Source organism: Diachasmimorpha longicaudata, chromosome 1 (genome assembly GCF_034640455.1).
Source record: "Diachasmimorpha longicaudata isolate KC_UGA_2023 chromosome 1, iyDiaLong2, whole genome shotgun sequence".
Classification (NCBI taxonomy): domain Eukaryota; kingdom Metazoa; phylum Arthropoda; class Insecta; order Hymenoptera; family Braconidae; genus Diachasmimorpha; species Diachasmimorpha longicaudata.
In genome coordinates this window covers 7,484,872-7,502,587 of record NC_087225.1, presented here as the reverse complement: position 1 = coordinate 7,502,587, position 17,716 = coordinate 7,484,872, and the positions used below count along the sequence as shown (strand labels likewise).

At 37.8% G+C, this 17,716-nt stretch overlaps 2 protein-coding genes across 2 annotated transcripts in view; one reads left to right on the top strand and one right to left on the bottom strand.

The window, feature by feature from the left end:
* LOC135165703 (A disintegrin and metalloproteinase with thrombospondin motifs 1-like) overlaps positions 1–17,716 on the top strand; it is a 160,497-nt gene that overhangs the window by 33,373 nt on the left and 109,408 nt on the right. The window lies entirely within an intron of this gene.
* Positions 8,228–10,100, bottom strand: LOC135159994 (mucin-2-like). The gene is made up of 3 exons (XM_064116108.1): positions 9,954–10,100; positions 9,674–9,765; positions 8,228–9,600 (listed from the first exon to the last, which is right to left on the bottom strand). Exons 1-3 carry the CDS (start codon positions 10,003–10,005, stop codon positions 8,407–8,409), a joined length of 1,338 nt encoding a protein of 445 aa, XP_063972178.1. The 5' UTR covers positions 10,006–10,100; the 3' UTR covers positions 8,228–8,406.

Genomic DNA, 17,716 nt, shown 5'->3' with positions numbered 1-17,716 from the left:
TTTTCCGAGCCTCCAAAAATTCGTTGGACATTTTGTGAAATCATTTTCAACCGCGTAGTTTGTATGAATTAGTGCGAATGTTTTTGTCAACCTCTTTTTCACCCCTTTAACCCAACCGAAATTGAGCAATTTCGTACCAGCAGTGCTCACTGGTACGTCACCTGCAGGTTTTTTCACCGCTTTTTTCATCGTCAGTAGAGTGAATTAATGGCGCTTGATTACCACCGGTGACTAGTCGGCAATCGATCACGCGAGAATAGGACAGGATATTTAGGATAAAGGGGAGAACAAAGAGCGGGGGGGAGGATAAAAGGGAAGACAACGGAATATAGGGTTATTAGGGAGCAGGTGGAAGCCACGCACAAATTTCCTAGGACTACAAGGGATATAGTCGCGATATAGGAAGCCCATGCACATCCATCCGGCGTCTGTGGCTTCATAAATTTTCTTATTGGTGTTGGGTACACGTGGGCCACTATTAAACCTCAAATTGTTGTTCCAAAGCTTGCATGAGGGGATATTCTTGGGGAAAAAGTGCAATCAAGATCAATCAAGGGTTAAACATTGAAATTTTCGAAGTGTTTGCACGAATTTTCATCGTTCGAATGAATATTTTATTCTTAATTCATGATTTTTTATAATTCGCACGTGAGCGAACAAATTTCAACTGAAGGGGTGACCTTGAGGGGTTTCTTGGGGTGCATGGGAACCGGATTTTTCGTGACTGCGCCATTATTCGAGGCCGCAACAATAACCACCTGTCTGAATTTGTTTCCGGAACGGAAGCAAGAAAAAAAGATTTGATTTCTAGAAACATCTGTTATTCTGCTGTAGTGTTTTTTATTTCTTTAATCACAGAATCTTAAATAATAATTTTACACGATAGGAATCAATTATGAAACCATAATTGATTATGAAACAATAATTAATTCCTGTCGTGTAAATTATAGGAATCAATTATTGCTTCATAATTAATTCCTGTCGTGTAAATTATAGGAATCAATTATTGTTTCATAATTCATTCCTATCGTCTCATAATTGTTTATTGATTATTTTTCCCATCCAAATCTTGGCCAATAGGATTGCACCATTCGACGTTATTTTGTATAGTCAACACGGTATTTCAGCGGATATTCTTGGAAATTTCACTGGAAATTTTGCATGTTGATATATATAAAAAAAAACAAATGTTGAAGTAACCCTCAATTGTATCTGACAGATTAAATGGCAATTCGTTGAAAATTATGTCTCATGGTGCAATTCTATCGGCCAAGATTTGGATGCAAAAAATAATCCCCCGAATACCACTCGAACTTCGAAATTATCTGATATTTCCCTCAAGGTTCCCTGCAAACAAATAAGCTCGTCAAGTTTTCCTCGCGCTTCGCGCTCGTGATTTTTCTGGAAAACTTGACACGTTCATTTGTTTGCAACGAACCTATCGGGAAATATCCGATAATTTCGGAGCTCTTGTGGTATTACATGCGATAACATTACCACGTGCAACGAAATGAAGTTAATGAAACGAATGACATAAGTACGATAAATGAGATGGATAAAATTAGAGAATTGGTTTCTTTCCTCCAAAAAATTATATTATTGCTGGAAATTTTTCACAACCAGATAAATACTCTCATTCATTATCCTGTTATTATTTCACGGATATATACATCATACCTCTGATAACACTTTAAACTTTCTTCCAACGTACTTATATCGAAGAACCTCTCTGAAAAATCAGCATGTAAATGGATTCTCGGTTGATTGAGCGTGTCACAATTTTCGATAATTTTTCTCCTTCACTTTTTCACATCCAAATCTCACGATTCGACATTGTGCACCCCATGGTGATCATGATTGACACGGGCCACCGGCAGGGACACAACGTCAAATCCCAGTACAGGGATGAAACTGTGCATCGAGGGCCCTCCAACGTTACCGCCCCAGCCATTACTTTGGCATTAGCGTCAAGAGGCGCGCGAAGAGGTTGATTTTTTTCTTCACCCCTCTACCCTCTTTTTTTTTTTTCACCGCCGTCAAAAAAGTCCATGCGCCCGCCTATAGAGATCCACTTCAATTTTTTTCCACTCTTCCATTTGGAAAGACTCCGGAAGGAGGAGATTCATTCCTATTGGTTGATAATGACTGCAGCCCTGCAGCAATCAGCCAATCCCTCAGAGTGCATTTCAAGGATTCCGGGGGAATGCAATGGAAAAATAATCATTGTCACTCGTAAATTACGCCTCATCGACTGCGGTGGAATTGCAAGGAGAAACATTATCGAGAATATCTTTATCGAATATTTAATTACATAAACGTTGATATCCCCCGGATTTTCTGTTTGTATTCAATTTTGTAAGTTCTTTCGAATATTCTAGAAACTCTGAATTCCCTCGGAATTTCTAGGCTGAAAATGAAATACTTTTGCTCATTATCCATTTACTCCAGAGAGGTATTAATTTTTTAATTATCGTATTTCATTAGTGGAGCCGTTATGAGGCAATCTTTATTTCGTTTGAGTTATACCAATTATATTGTTCTAGAACATGATCTAATTAGCTATAACCTTGAGGAAAATCCTTCAATAATTATGAACCTTAAAACATTCACCGAAATTCTTCTCCCTAGAAAATATGAACTCAGAATAAATAAATAATCCTTTACGGAGTTCATTCAAAGTTCTGTGCAACATCGACTTTCTCAGAGGCAATAGGGCTGTTATAATTAAAACCTAATTGGGTCCTCCAAAAAAATTGTTGTGTGATACAGTCGCACAACTTTTCTAATTCGATTCCGTAAACAGTGAGAGACCGGTGCGTTCCGTAATTCTTCCGGTATACTTCCCTTCGCGTGTTACAATTAGACGGATAATTATTTGTATTTTGAATGAGGAGATTGATAAAAAAGAGATAAAAGGATTCAGTTATGATGGCAAGATTTATTCAAGGCTAGCGGCAGCTGCCCAGTGGTTTCCGAGGGCCCGATGGGCAGTTTGCCGAATCGTTTGGCAAATTACTGGCTTCCGGCTTATCCGAAACAACCACGAGTGTTGCATGCTACTCCCTCGTGCCCTTGCAGGCTGCACTGGATAACAAACGTCACATGTGAAATTTTTTTTTATACGAAAAACGCGTGCGAAAACGGGAAACAATAGACGAGAAATTGGATTTATTTTATTTAACTGGATAAACGTAATGTTTTATTCCTCTAAAATGTTCGATAAAAACGATATCCGATTGTACATTAATGATAAAAATGTATATTGACGGGAATTTTCCAGATTTATATCAATTTTCCTGCAATAAGTGACGTAAAATCTCCGGTTTCACTATTTATTAACGTTAATTGTAGTGCAACAAATCCTCGGTTGTTTTTCTATTTCCCCTGGCTATTTTCAACGCTAAATAGCTGGCACAAATTGATTCTCCCACGAATGGAAAATATGCTAGATAACGATTACAATCGATAGAGAATTAACGCCATCTTAAGACGTAGGATCAGTGACCCGAGGTTGTAACGATGTCAGATACCCACTCTGGGATAAGAAAAAGGGGTTGGGAGGTGTGGGGGGGTGTTAGGGATTCAATGATTGCGCAAGATGGCGTTGAACCAGGGTCCTTGGACTCCATTCCGTCGGGAAAATTATTTACAACAGTCAGTATGCGACATAGGAGACGGTAGTTTTGAATCAAATGGCTGCACATAACAGGCGTAACTTAACGGTGAAAGGCGTTGCTCGGCTATTATGAGCTTTTAAACTCCATGAAAATGTCACACGGTGGATGTATTCAATGAGGGAGAATGGGGAAAAAGTCAATTGTCAAATGCACCTTGCCGTTATTTATGAATGTCTTTTTTTATATCTGTCGAATTGCCGGTTTATTATCATTTATGAGGTCACTGGAAATACGTAAACATCGAAATTAACGGGGTAATGATTATTATCAAAAGGAAAATAAATGGAAAATTGTCTGTAATTTTCTACAATAAATTTAATGACATCCAAGTAATTCCTTCCGGAAGTGCCAAATTCGATCGAAATTTTATTACATTTTTCTAAAACAATATGAAACAATAGTCAATTCTTCAAAAAATCCTCACACTTTTTATAGATTTTTATCCGATAAGAAACAAAATATTTCTATTAAGTAGTATTTGACCCTTTTATGGTGAAGTAATAATTCATCAATGAAACCACGTCTCTCTGCATTTTATGAGCTTTTAAAATCCATGAAAATGTCATACGGTGAATGTAGTCAGAGAGGTACAGGAGAAAGTCAATTGTCAACTGCACCTTTCGATTATTTATGACAGTCATATTTTTCACGTCGGTCGAGTTGACGATTTATTTTGGTTTGTCGAAGTTCAATGAGGACATGTGAATATTGGAATTCCATAGTGGAAAATTTGAAAAAACGAGTGAAATGAGAAATTCGTAATTTCCCTGGAAAAATAATACCGACATTGAATTAAGTTAATTATCTCATAGATTTTTCATCCAATATGGAGCCATTTGAATTGAAAAAAATTAAAATAACTTTAATAGACGAGATTTTCCGGTTTATCCTAGAATATAAAATGAAATAAAAATCGTAAGCTGAAAATTTTTCTGCCTGAATCATAAAATAACTCATGAAATGTAATAAAAAAGGAGAACAGAAAAAAAATTGAGCCCGCATCTATACCTGAGGCGGTCCAGATAAGCGTTGCAAGAGGCGGTGAATATAATTTACAGTGCGAATCGCTTGACTTTATTGACTAGTATGTTATACTATGACTTAGGCGACACATACATCGCGTCAAGCCAACGTCCGACGCGACCGCCAACTAGCTCAAGGCGAAAGAGCATTGGCATTAGAACCTCGTGAGTCTCCCTCCCTCTTCAACTACTTTTGTCAATGCATATGTGCATGATACGTGGCAGAACTAGAGAGTGCATTGACGGTTGGACAGCATGCATGGCGCTAGTAACAGTCCAATGAGTAAATTATGTATTTTTATTGATCAGAAAATTACGGACTGAATAATTGCACGAAATAAATGCTCTACATTTCCTTTGAAATGACGTTCAATAAATTCACATAATTTTATTCATTTTTTACTGTTACTGTGAAAACAGTCTATTGATTTTTTATCTATGGGGAAAATCTATTGCAGTTGGGATTACTTGTTTCAACATGTTTTAATCGCAAATGTCATTGATTATTCGTTTCATTGCATATTAAATAACGTAATGTTGGACGCGGGGAACAATTGCCAAACGAGAAAAAAATGTTTTTTCTTCTTAATTAACGGGATAAATTGCTGAAAAATTACAGTAAAAATGTGAATAGTTGGGAATGACTTCGACACAATTATTAATTTCGTAAAAATTCATATACGGGTCCGAGGTTACCGGAGCTCTTTTAATTTTCAGGATGACATTTGTCGTAAAAGGACGTTCCTCGTTAACTTTTTCATAACATGAATTTTCAATGGCTAAATATAGTAAAATGAATGATAAGAAATACTACATTTTTCTAGGTATTCTTCACTAATTATTTCGGGATAAATTATACTACTCATGTTTTATCGTCCACCGAAATTGTTAATTATTCAAATAGACAAGAAAAAAAATGTGAATCCAAGAACACGTGAACAAGGCCACGAATGTGAAGGCAGATATTTTTTACGTCGACAGGAAACTAGACTGAGACAGATTTATTTACGATATCTGAGCTATTATTTTTACGCGCGAACGACAATCTGGACAATGGAGAATAATTATTTCCCTTATTATTATTAATCGATGTTAAGTGTGTATCCGTAGCTGCATACACACTCTATTAATTATTTTATTATCTGTAGAGAGAGAGACACAATATTATGCCGATTTTTCAAATGCGTTAATGACGTGCACGTTATTCCCCTTTTACGCACATCGTAATGTAAAATTTCGTAAGAAACACGTGCAGAATAAATTTACTAACTCGTGTGAATAGAAAACTCGCCAGCGGCTCTGTTTTTTTTGTCATTTTCGTGACACGATGGTTCCAGTTTTTCTAACCGAATACAGTTAGAAGTAAATTTACGTTACAGGGCCGTATAATTCACGTAGCAAATAAAAACAGCGGTTTTAATCATTATCACGTACTTGTGGTATTTAATAAGACTCATGAAAATTAATAAAAATTCAAGCAATAAATCGTGGTTCCTACTGTACCAGTACTCTTACACAGAACCATAACTTCTCCATATTTCGCAAAGATGGCGCTACCTCATTGCTTCATAATGTGAACCTGTCGTTACCGCGAACTATTGGTTAATGAGACATATTTTATCGATTTTCCCAGACAGAGGGACCTGATGAAACTCGAAAATCTACTCGAAAGTGATAAATACAGGTATCAATAACTATTGTACAGGATTGAACAAATAAACAGTCTCTCATAATGAACAATGACGGAATTACCTCTTCTCGAATATCAGTAATTGATCAAAGGGCAACCCTTTTTGCCAAGCAAAACATGATTATCACCCCTTTTACTCATTCCCCGTACTTTAAAAAGAGGTTACACCCATGTGAGTAGTCCCTAGCAACCGGTAAATATTCGCAGCCCACCCTCAGCCCATCGCCCTTTCAGTATTCAAAATTTTCCTGCGGCACATAAACGTGCAGGTGGGTATGGCTTTGGTGTGGGAGTGTGGTGAAAGCACGTATACATTGTATATACTCTGACAGGGTTTTACGATCCCAGTCGTGGTGGAATAACGTTTGCGTTATCGGGCTGGTACGATCGTGAGGTACGATTGGCTTTGGTAAAATTCTCTCCTGCGCCCCAGCCACATCGCCACTCCTGCCTTTATCACTCCAATTAATTTCCAATGGATAGCCGTAAAAGGCTTTATGAGACTCCTGAAAATCTTTTGTACTCCATTCTCTTTTGTTATCTGGCTTTACATTGATTCGAGCTCTCATTTTTTCATCTTTATTTTAGTTTTGCGAAAACAGTTGAACAATTTGCTCGCGATGAATAATTGGCATACGGGTCTGTATTTAATCCATAAGTGGATGTTTAGATATGATTTTGTATTGATAGGTGTCTCTATGTACGAATTGAACAAATTTTTTAGTGGAAAATTTAGTTAGTCACAGAAAAATTGTGCACAAGTTTTTTAATTTTCTGGAGGACGAAGTTAATCAGGGAGTGATTAAGTGATTGATTTTTGATTTTAGAAAATCTTTTCTACACACATTGTGCGCATATTTTCTTTGTAATGTTGTTGGAATATGGAAACAACTTTTTTAGAAATTACTAATTTTTTCCGTCAAGATTTTGCACCCGCTAGTGCCTCTAATTTGTACAATTTTCGAAGCAAAAAAGAACAATTACCATAAATGCAATGCTAGACAAACGAAGCAGGTGAGAGATACGACAAAGCCTCCACGCCTGACTTAAATGTCAGACGTAACCGTTCGTCAATTTGATTCACCGATGTTTACCAACCAACCATTCTTCCTGGATTGCAATCAGTCGGCAATATCAAACGATTAATTTAACGGAAGGATTCATATGGTTACGAGGGGAAATTAAATCAGCGGTATTCGAAATTAATAGCACAAGGGAGCGATAATGACAGGGAATGGCCCGTTGGAAATAGTGGTGTTATCTTCTGTCTTCCTTTTTGTCAAACGCAAATTTTTTTTTACCAGCACTTTTGGGTTCGGTGGTAGTAGGTTTGCGTTTATTCAGGGTAATTGCATCGGTTTGCTTAGGTTGCAATCCACAATGGTTCGGTAGTTTTCCAGAGAGTTTCATGGAGGAAAAAGGGTCTTATGAGAATTAAAGGGATGAAAAAATGGTGAGGAAAAATCTAGTACTGGGCACCAAAAACAAGACACAAATTGCCAGACGTCGGTATTGAAATTGAAAGAAAAATAAAAACTATAGATCAACATGGAAATTTTAGGCACTATGAATTAAGTCAATTTTATTCGAAACAAATCATCATTTTGTCATCAAAAATTATTCTTGTCTTAGAACAACACAGCTTTTTATCTCTCTCATTCTTCTCCTTTGAACGATTACAAGGTCAAAAGTGATATTTGGAAATTTAGCGGTGAAATCTTTCATATTAAGCCTTTTTCCCATCTTCATATGAGTAAATATTGACAGAACCAATAAAATACGAAATGGAACTTGGTGAGGAATACAGGAAGTTATGAATTAATTTTATAAACCCCGTCTTCTATCTACTACAATATATTTCATGACATCATAAATAATTATACTCAACTACTCAAAAGTGAAAAATGACAATCATTTAATTATTACACCAATAAGTTGTACATCCAAAAAAAGTATCGATAGATAAAGATATGGAAGACATAAGTAGTTCCATGAATGATCATTCATTTGTTTGAGTCTAGACATCTTTGACAACCGAGATAAACTTCATGAGTTCTGGAGAACTTAATTTTTTGAATGCACTATTACTCTGACTTAGTTGCCTGTTAAATGATTTAAATGCACTCGCCGGTAAATTCCCCTCACGCTTAGATTCCGTATGTAAGTTTGTGATGAAGTTTGTGAAATCAGGCTCGTTGCTGACTTTTGATTCCGTCTTTTTCTCTCCGCCACATTTTTTCAGTGCGTCAGTCACAAAACCTTCATTGAGAGAATCACAACACTCATCACCTACCTCAAAACTGTTCTCTGAAGTCAGATTGAATCCTGGTAAACTACAGTTCTGCAGTTTAACTATAAGAACACAACATTTTGATTTCTTCGGTATCTCTGTTGATGTAGCTGGTGTGATTGGCGATTTTGTGGTTGACGAAGGAGCAGATGGGGTGGCTGATGAAGGAGTAGATGGGGTGGTTGGTGAAGGAGTAGATGGGGTGGTTGATGAAGGAGTAGATTGGGTGGTTGATGAAGGAGTAGATTGGGTGGTTGATGAAGGAGTAGATGGGGTGGTTGATGAAGGAGTAGATGGGGTGTTCTTAGTGGTTACATCATCAGGTGTTGATGGTTTAGGGGTTACATCTGTAGGTGGAGTTATTATTGGTTGTTCAGTGCTCTGATTATGAATGTTGGGCGGCGTTGAACGCTGAGAGATTGTCCCTGTAGCCGGCGCTGGCTCTGTGGTTCGTGGTGGTGCAGAAGTTGTGGACGGAGTCACGTCGGGGTTGGAAGATGGTGTTGTCGATGATGAGACGGGAGGTTCAGATGACGAAGTTGTTGTTGGGATTGTTGTGATTACGGGAGGGGGTTGCGTTGTCACTGGTGGTGTTATTGGTGACGGATTCTCGGTTGGTCTTGATGGGGAGTTCGTTATGGGTGGTATTTCATCAGGTTTTTTGGTTGTTGTAACTGGTGGTGATGTTACTGTAGGAGTTATTCTCGCAGTCGTGGTTGGGCTTTCAGTGTCGACTCTCGGTGTGGTTGGGCTTTCAGTGTCGACTCTCGGTGTGGTTGGGCTTTCAGTGTTGACTCCCGGTGTGGTTGGGCTTTCAGTGTTGACTCCCGGTGTGCTAGGACACCTCGACGGCTGGGGAATGCAGGTGGAATTCGAACATGGTACATAGCCTGGCTTACACGTGCATCCAGGCTTCAATACCTGTAATCAACATCACTTTAAGTTACGAAAAAAATTGAACCTCATTAAGGCTAAATAGAGAAAAGATTATTACCATTGTGCATGGTTGGTAACAATTCCCTAGGCATGATGGCAGACTGGCGCATGTTAAAAAGCGATACTCCTGGCCAGCAGGGCAGGATGAGGCTGATACATTAAGACGAAAGATCAATTTATTATTATTTTTAATTTTTATTGAAGAATCTAGTGATTATCGTATCACTAATTAGTTCTCAGACATGAAACCTCATATGGAAATAAAACTACTTGGAAATTATGCAGAAATATCGATGAACTATTAACAACTTGTAATGGTCAAAATTATCAGTACTTACCATTAACACTGATCAGGAATCCCAGTAGGATGAAGAATGTGGATTGAAGCATGATGAATTTGTTTCAATCCACTTGAAGTCAATGATGGCCCAGAAATTTTGGGTCTGCTTTTATACAAGTCAAAGTGACTTAATCTGTAAAGGGAACGTGACTTTTAAGGGGACTGTTTTCCGCATTACGTTATCACCTGGAACCTGGTATCTCTCCTGCTCAAGATCCAAAATTTAAAAGTACGGTCTCACCTTTACAAATAAATTATAATTTTCGCTTCAATATCTAGGATTCACGCTAAGGAGAAAAATATGATTCATGTGTGAGAATTCTGGTATTATGTCCGTCTGACTATACCGTCTGAGTATCGAACGACTTGTCGTCGTTCTGATAATAATTCTTATGGCATAGTCAGGGCTTGTGTCTAATGTAACCTTTCGTCTCGAGTGATCTAATAGTTAATCAAACGTTAGCAATTATTTTCAAATTGATTTTTTACTCGTGTCTAGACATCATTCAACGAAAGGGGATTTTCTTTATTTTTCAAACTCAAGTGTTGGACTTTAATAATAATTTTTTCAAAAATACGATTTCATAAAATTTGAATACCCTCTATTATTCGTCCATAAGAAAGTACTGGGTGAAGAAGTATTTTGACTATTCGATTTTAAAATCCCAATATTATCCCCTCCTCTTACTAAAAAAACTCCGTTAACGTGTTCTCAAATTCAAGGACGACAATATCCAGCCACTAATTAAATCAATTTTGATCAACGTAAAAAAATTGGACAAATAACCGAAATCTCACGTATTCAACAAATGAAAAAATGACTTAACAATCAGGTGTTGAATATCAACAGATAATTGTTGTCGTGAAATCGTTTTATTGACATTCGCACATACGTGAGAATTTGTGTAATTCGTAACTGATTTAATTGTCGCGATGGGTGTTATCGAATTCGTGACATATTTTAATGTTTTCCAAGTCATACTATGATATTGACTGGCGCATGATATGATTTCAGAATAATCGAAATACCTTCATGCGTTTTTTAAAAAGAATTCTTGCACGAATAACACTTGAGTAATCAAAACATGATAAATTTAAAAATCAACTTAAAATTATAATCTGAAAAGTGGGAATTGTTACTTGGCAGAATTGGAGATAGGGACTCAGAAAGGTCAATTCCACTTAAAACTAGCGTAACTAAGCTTAAGTGACCTCGCTGTCAACGATCCCCAGGTATATCGTAGTGACAGGTAACATCACACAAACTGTCGCCGCGAAATTTCTATGAGAGAAATTTTCCAATCAATTATTTATAATTAAGGATGAGAACGTCACGTGTATTCAATTTATTACTATGAATCTCGTGGGATAAATTACATAAAAAAGCCCTACCCTGGAAGAAAGGTAAATATGTGGTGTTTGAAGAGAAATCAACCCTCCGTAAAAGTCCATCCCTCGCTGAAATCAAATTGTTCCATTTGTATAAAATGCAATTTAGCATTGGTCATTCACTGTGACACATCTTCCTCCATATCATCCGCTTTTATCTTCAATCATAACAAGCTTGCTCATCTCCAATAAAATAATCAGTAGTAGTGTATGGTCACTTTCCTGACGCGGAACGATAGAACTGCTGCCGTCAAAGAAAAAAAAAAAGAAACGAAAAGAGAATAAAATAATTCAATCACTTGATCAATCACACGAAATATCTCATCCTATATCGTGTCCACGGCAGTGACAGCTGTCTGTCAATGTCACCATGTCAAGCGAACAGAAGACCTGTGCAGAAAGGAATAAATGGAAGTGTAACGAGGACAGAGAAGCTTTAATTAGCGTGACAACAGGAGCTGGTGCAATCTCATGCGATCTATTATTTCGATCTCTCCCTTCGATTGAGGACTCTCCGGAAAACTTGTTTGACACGTGAACGTGAGGGGAAATGATAATTTGGAAAAAGTACAGCAGGAAGAAAAATTTACAAATCAGTTCCATAAAATTTACGGTACCGTTTTTTAGAATTCAACCGAGATTCGATGCACTAATTTTGGCATGTGAGGTGAGGATCTTATTCATATGCTAAACGTTTGTGATTGTTACTGTTGTTGTTATTGTTGCAATCGTCAGCGCGATATTCTGGCGATGAGTCAGCACGACGAACGAGGTTTATATGTCTGTTAAACCCGAAAAAACTAAAAAAATCAGATAATTTTTACGTTATAGAACGTCATTTTTACCCAAAACGTTGTCAATCTTACGAGTTCGAAAAAAATGGCGACACTACCGTAAATTTACCAGAACAAAAAATAAACCTCCCAGTTAAAACAATGTTCGATAGAAATTACGGACGAGTTACACACTTTTTCAGTGAACTTTTAGAAAAAATGGGTAACTGTTCCGTAATCTTTACTCAATACTTTTTTGACTGGCAGATTACGGTACATACACGTAATTTTTACAGAATTTTTATCTCCGTGTTCTCTCATTTTTTAACAATTTCAGGCAACAATAATTAAAATACCACATCTCCCCACGAATACGTGATTACTCTGTACTTTTTCCTGTATTTTTTTCCCTGCGGTAAATTTTACTCAACTAATCTGATTCGTACAGTTTGCTACTCATCTAGTACTTTTTGAATTTCCTATTTCCCTCCACGTTCACGCTAGGGAGTAATTATTATGTCACTTCTCTCTTAACTTTTCCAGCATTTTCCTCTCCATGCACGACCCGAATGACTCCCTTTCGAACCATCTCCTCCATCGCAAAGTTGACTAATAAAACAGTTTGATGTTAATCATCTCTTCAATTAACGATACCCAACTATTTCGGTTCTTTATTTCGCGCGTCTTTCTTTTGTAGTCGAATATTTGAGGTTCCATTAGTCTTTACTACGTGCATCGTCATTGCTAGACCGGCCTGACAACGGGAATAACTCGATCTAGGGGAGGGCTAGCCAGCAACGAGACTCCCTTCAATGAGAACGTTCGAGAGGAAGGGAATAAAAGATGGAAAATATGCTCCACGAATCCCAATTTCACCCTCGTCCCCTCGACCACCGGGCTTTCTACCCTCGTTGGAAGTAGGAGTAGACGAAGCATGGGAAGAGAAAAGGGGTGGACCTAGGGGGACTAAGAAGCCTTTGTTGTAGGGAGAAACGACTCTGGCACGTCCCTGGCCCACTGACCCTGCTCCCATTCACCAATCACGTTGCGTAGAAAATGACAAGCCGGGGGGTGGGAGGGGGGATGGCCAAATGATGCAGTTAGATGTTGAAGGGACCCCCCAAAGATAGAGAATATCTAAGCCAATGGAGATTAGAGAGTGATTTGCTATTTTCGAATTTCCCAAACTTTTTGGAGTGGTTAAGCTTGTCAGCAGAAGTGAGTGGAGAATGATTGTTTTTAAAATTTACAGAGGCAATCACAGAGGCGAAAAACAATTTAACTTGCTATTTTGAGTGGTATTTTTGCGTTAGGAGATGGACAAATGGTGAATGCAATCATCGATTATAGTTTTCATTGATTGGAAATGGTTGAAGAACAGTTCTGTTCGTGAATGTCGGAAGTACGAGAATTTGTATCATCCAATCCCATGACTAGAAAGCACCCGAGGGTCCGCTCATCCGAAACCATCAGATCACTCGTTCAGTTTCAGGATCTGCGTTTGCTTTTAGTCTAAATGATATTTTCCCTCATTGTTGGAACACCGTCCGAGTGAATTTCTCTCTCCCCCATTACGGCTATCCAATGGGAACTATGGGTCTTCCATAAAATATAAGCCCTCACAATTTTTCTGATTGAAGCTCCTAAAGCGTGATGAGAAGTTTGTGGAAATCTGTAAAAATGGTTTGAATGACTTCAATGGCCCACTGAATTTTCCACCATATTGTTAATCATACAATTCATTGAATTTCTCTTTCTAAAAATGTGTACGTCACTTTTTCGAAAAGGTATTTTGTCTTGTTGAATTAATTGACTAGTGATAAGAAGGATTTTTTGGAGAGGAGATTCTCTTTTTTTGATAAAATTTTTTTTTTCGTCGGTGCAGAGTTTCTCTGCTGCGAACTGTTCTGTCTAATTAGTCTTTCTAATGATTTTAATGATCGGAAATAATTGCATTCTATGTTAGAATAGTCTTGTGGTAAGTTTTCGAGTTCGATTTGAAGACAGTTCCCCTGTCAGAGTGTACATCTGGTATCGACCCCTGATGGAATGAGTTTTCTCCAGCTGAAAATTCCATTTTCTTCGAACCCTCGGCTCTCTGAAGCCTATACAAATTCTTCGATGAAAGGACGAGTGATTTCGGCAGGTCCTCTCATTTCTCTCTCCTCTTTTTTTCACATCCTCAAGGAATACCAGCGACCCACCCTCTGTCAACTTAATTTCACTTTGTGCAGTATTGTGAGCGCACACTGGGCCCTTATGAAGAGCGGAAAAATAAAGAAGGGAAAAATGAAATTTGTTGGGAAGAACAACGAAACCGATGGAATCGGCCCTTTATGAGATCCCCTGTGAATACACAAATGAACGTTTCCAAAAGTATTCTGACGTACAGTCGCACTCAATCAGGAAGATAATCGCTCCCTCTCGGGTGGCGGTGAGAGAAGTCGATGAGTACGAGGGGTTAGTTCCTTGATCTTTTGCGAAATGGACACGTCGTAATTGACAACCATCCGATAAAGTCCCTGGCAAATACGATTACGTTTCGGGTTTGATATCCACGCGAGGGGAATATGAAGAGTAACAATCATATTTTCGCGAGAATGAAATACAAAAATTATTTCTCCCTGATATTTGGAAAAATACCAAAAAATTGCAAAACAGAAAATCGATGAGTAAATCTTTAGTCTGACCTCCAGACATTATCTTTAAAGTCCGTGGTGATATTGGATGCATAAGTATCAGCCGAAAAACCATAAGTTTCACAACCAGACAACTGCAAATTAAAAAAAAAACACAAAGAACGAAGGCCTTCAAGTAATTTTCCGCGGCATATGCCGAATTTATATCTTTTAAAACGAAGACAGAATAATAGTAACAAAAAAATTGTGAGTATCTTTAACGTCGGGGGCTGGTGCTGACTCGCAGTCTACAGTTGAGATGGACGTCCCGAGTGAGAATACAAATTGAAAGTCAAACATTTTGACCCGGAGCTTCGTAAGGGATACTCCAATATTTAGCCATCTAATGCTGTAATCGAACGAGAGGTCTCCAAAAATGATCGAAAATTCTTCTCGTCAGCAACTTGGCTGTCCTTCCCCCCCTCCCCTTTTCCTTTTTTTTCATTAAACTATTCCGCGTGGGAATTGCAACAATGAAAACAAGTGAAAAAAAGAATGAATGGCCATGAGACAACGACCATTGGTTCTCAATACATCCACAACATACAGTTTTAATGAAATGAATCCCAATCAAACATTCCGGGAGTCTATCTATTTAATTAAAAAATATTTCATTTCTCCATACGAAAAATTCAATTTCCTAAAAGCGGTCGTAAAAAATATTTGTTTTTAGTCTGATAACAAAGCCACATCGTTATTTGATCTGGTTGCAATTTTTTTTTACTACTTCCCACTCTACGATTTATTGTAATTCATAATATAATACACTAGGGGAGGGGGCGAAGGAAGGATGGTGAAGGAGGGAGGGGGACAAAAGCCGAGTTGGGTGTCGACACGTGCAGTCCTTGGACCACCCCTGGCCTTGGTTTCTGCAGAGGGGTTGCTCCAGTACGATACTGCGCGGCATTTGTTTAATTGGGAGCCATGGTCGTTCTGTACCACCCTCGTTCAGCCCTCCAGCTTTTTTTTTTGTTTCCTTCTCTCTCTTGCACCGAATATACGCCTCGTGCGTCCAATTTTTGCATGTGAATATACCCTTGTAACAATGTTTGAAAAAGGGTGAAAATTTTTTCAATTCAAGAAAACAGCAGAAAGAAGTAGAAATTCTGAAATTAAAATTTGCGTTTCTTCGTGCATATATGCATGGATAGCCATGAAATTCCAGGACTTTTTGAGAATCCTTAATAATTTGCGGTGTTACACTCGGGAGAAACATGCGAATTTTAATGTAAAAATCGTTTGGATAATTAAACAAATGAATTGTAATGAAATTTCCCGTTTTGAATCAACTGTCAATCAAAGTTTAATTCTTTCTCGACAGTGGGAACTGAATGAAAATATTACCTCCTTTAAACAAAAAATTTTCATGTGAATGGGGTAATTCATGAATACCTTCTTGACGAGAATCACAAGTATTTGATCCCAGCGAAATGTGAAGTGAAGAATTTCTCAGTGAATGGTGGCTTCGAGGGTGCAATATGTCTTGAGAGGTAGGAATTTTCATTGGACCCACAAGTGGCTCGTTAGTTCTATGAGTATTTTCCATTCCCCAATTTTCATTAAATAAAGAATAAAAAATATCCGAGGCCACGGTTGACAAAAATCCACACCGGTTGGTTCTGTATATGAATCACAAAAATTCGACATCTCCGGGAGCAATTCATTGGAAAAAATGATTGGGTGGCATTAGGTGTAGTCGAGTGTCAACGGTTACTGAATTCTAACAACTGTACATGGTTTTTCCCTTTGTCGACTCAATGCCCGTTCCCCGTTTGTCGTAAAAAATATAACGCCCCCCGTTTTATAGTATAAAAACTAGTGGAAATGCTCGTACCGCACACACCCAGGGATTAACCTCGTGAGTGCACATTTTATAGTCCTTTGAAGCAATACAGTTGGTCGAGCAGATGGGCACATTGACGTACGAATTATTCGACTTCGCGATGTGATGATTATTATTGAACTTCGAAACAAGCAATTATGTTATGGAAAATATGGTAGCGATTCTCATCTGAACGATATTGCAATTAGGGAATTTTATGCAGCAGAAATGAAATGGAATCTCAACTCAATTGAATTTTTAATGAAATATTAATATTTAGGAATCTCACGAGAATTTTTTCTGAGTGTTCCTGGTTTAACGGAATTTTTATAGAATAATTGTAGTAAATAATCAAGTGTGTTGTTGATTATCCATTAGAGACCATTAAAGAAATCAATTGGATATTTTTTAATACCAGAATAACAGAAAATTTAGTGCAAAAAAACTAAATACAAATCACATTTAGGAAGTTGTTTTTTACGTTTTCCGAAAGATAGTTTACACTTGATGATGAAGTAGAGATTATAATTTTTGATTATTATCACAATTGTTAATTCTTAAAAAAGGAAGGAGAAATATCTCATTTAACAGTTGGATTTGCAATATTGAATTCGCCCTATCATTCAGATCGTCAGGAGCACTTGGACTAGTGCTGACAATCCCGAAGACGCAATTATGGCCCTCTTCAGCTGTCTAGCTGGAGCAAAATGATATGAAGACAAAGCGATTCATTGGAATGAAGCATAAAGCATAATAATTCCGTGGGTATTGTCTCGTACGTGCGTTATGTACTTTATTTCCTCATCTCCCGGGGCTCCCTACCCTCTTGCTACCCTCCTCTAAGATTATCGCCGGATGCATTCGCAGTGGCTTATGACGCTAGATCCTCGTTATGCCGTCGAGACACGATAACGTTTCAAATTTCAGGCTGAAAGGGCCACCAACCCAAGGGGCCTCCATGGGACTTGACTCCACTCAATGAGGGATGCTAGTGCAGTTTGTAATACAAGTATTATTGAAGTATAAACAATAGGAGCGGAATTATCAGGTTTAAATGTTCTTGATTTGGGAGCTCTCGCGAAACAAAAGTCTCATTTTT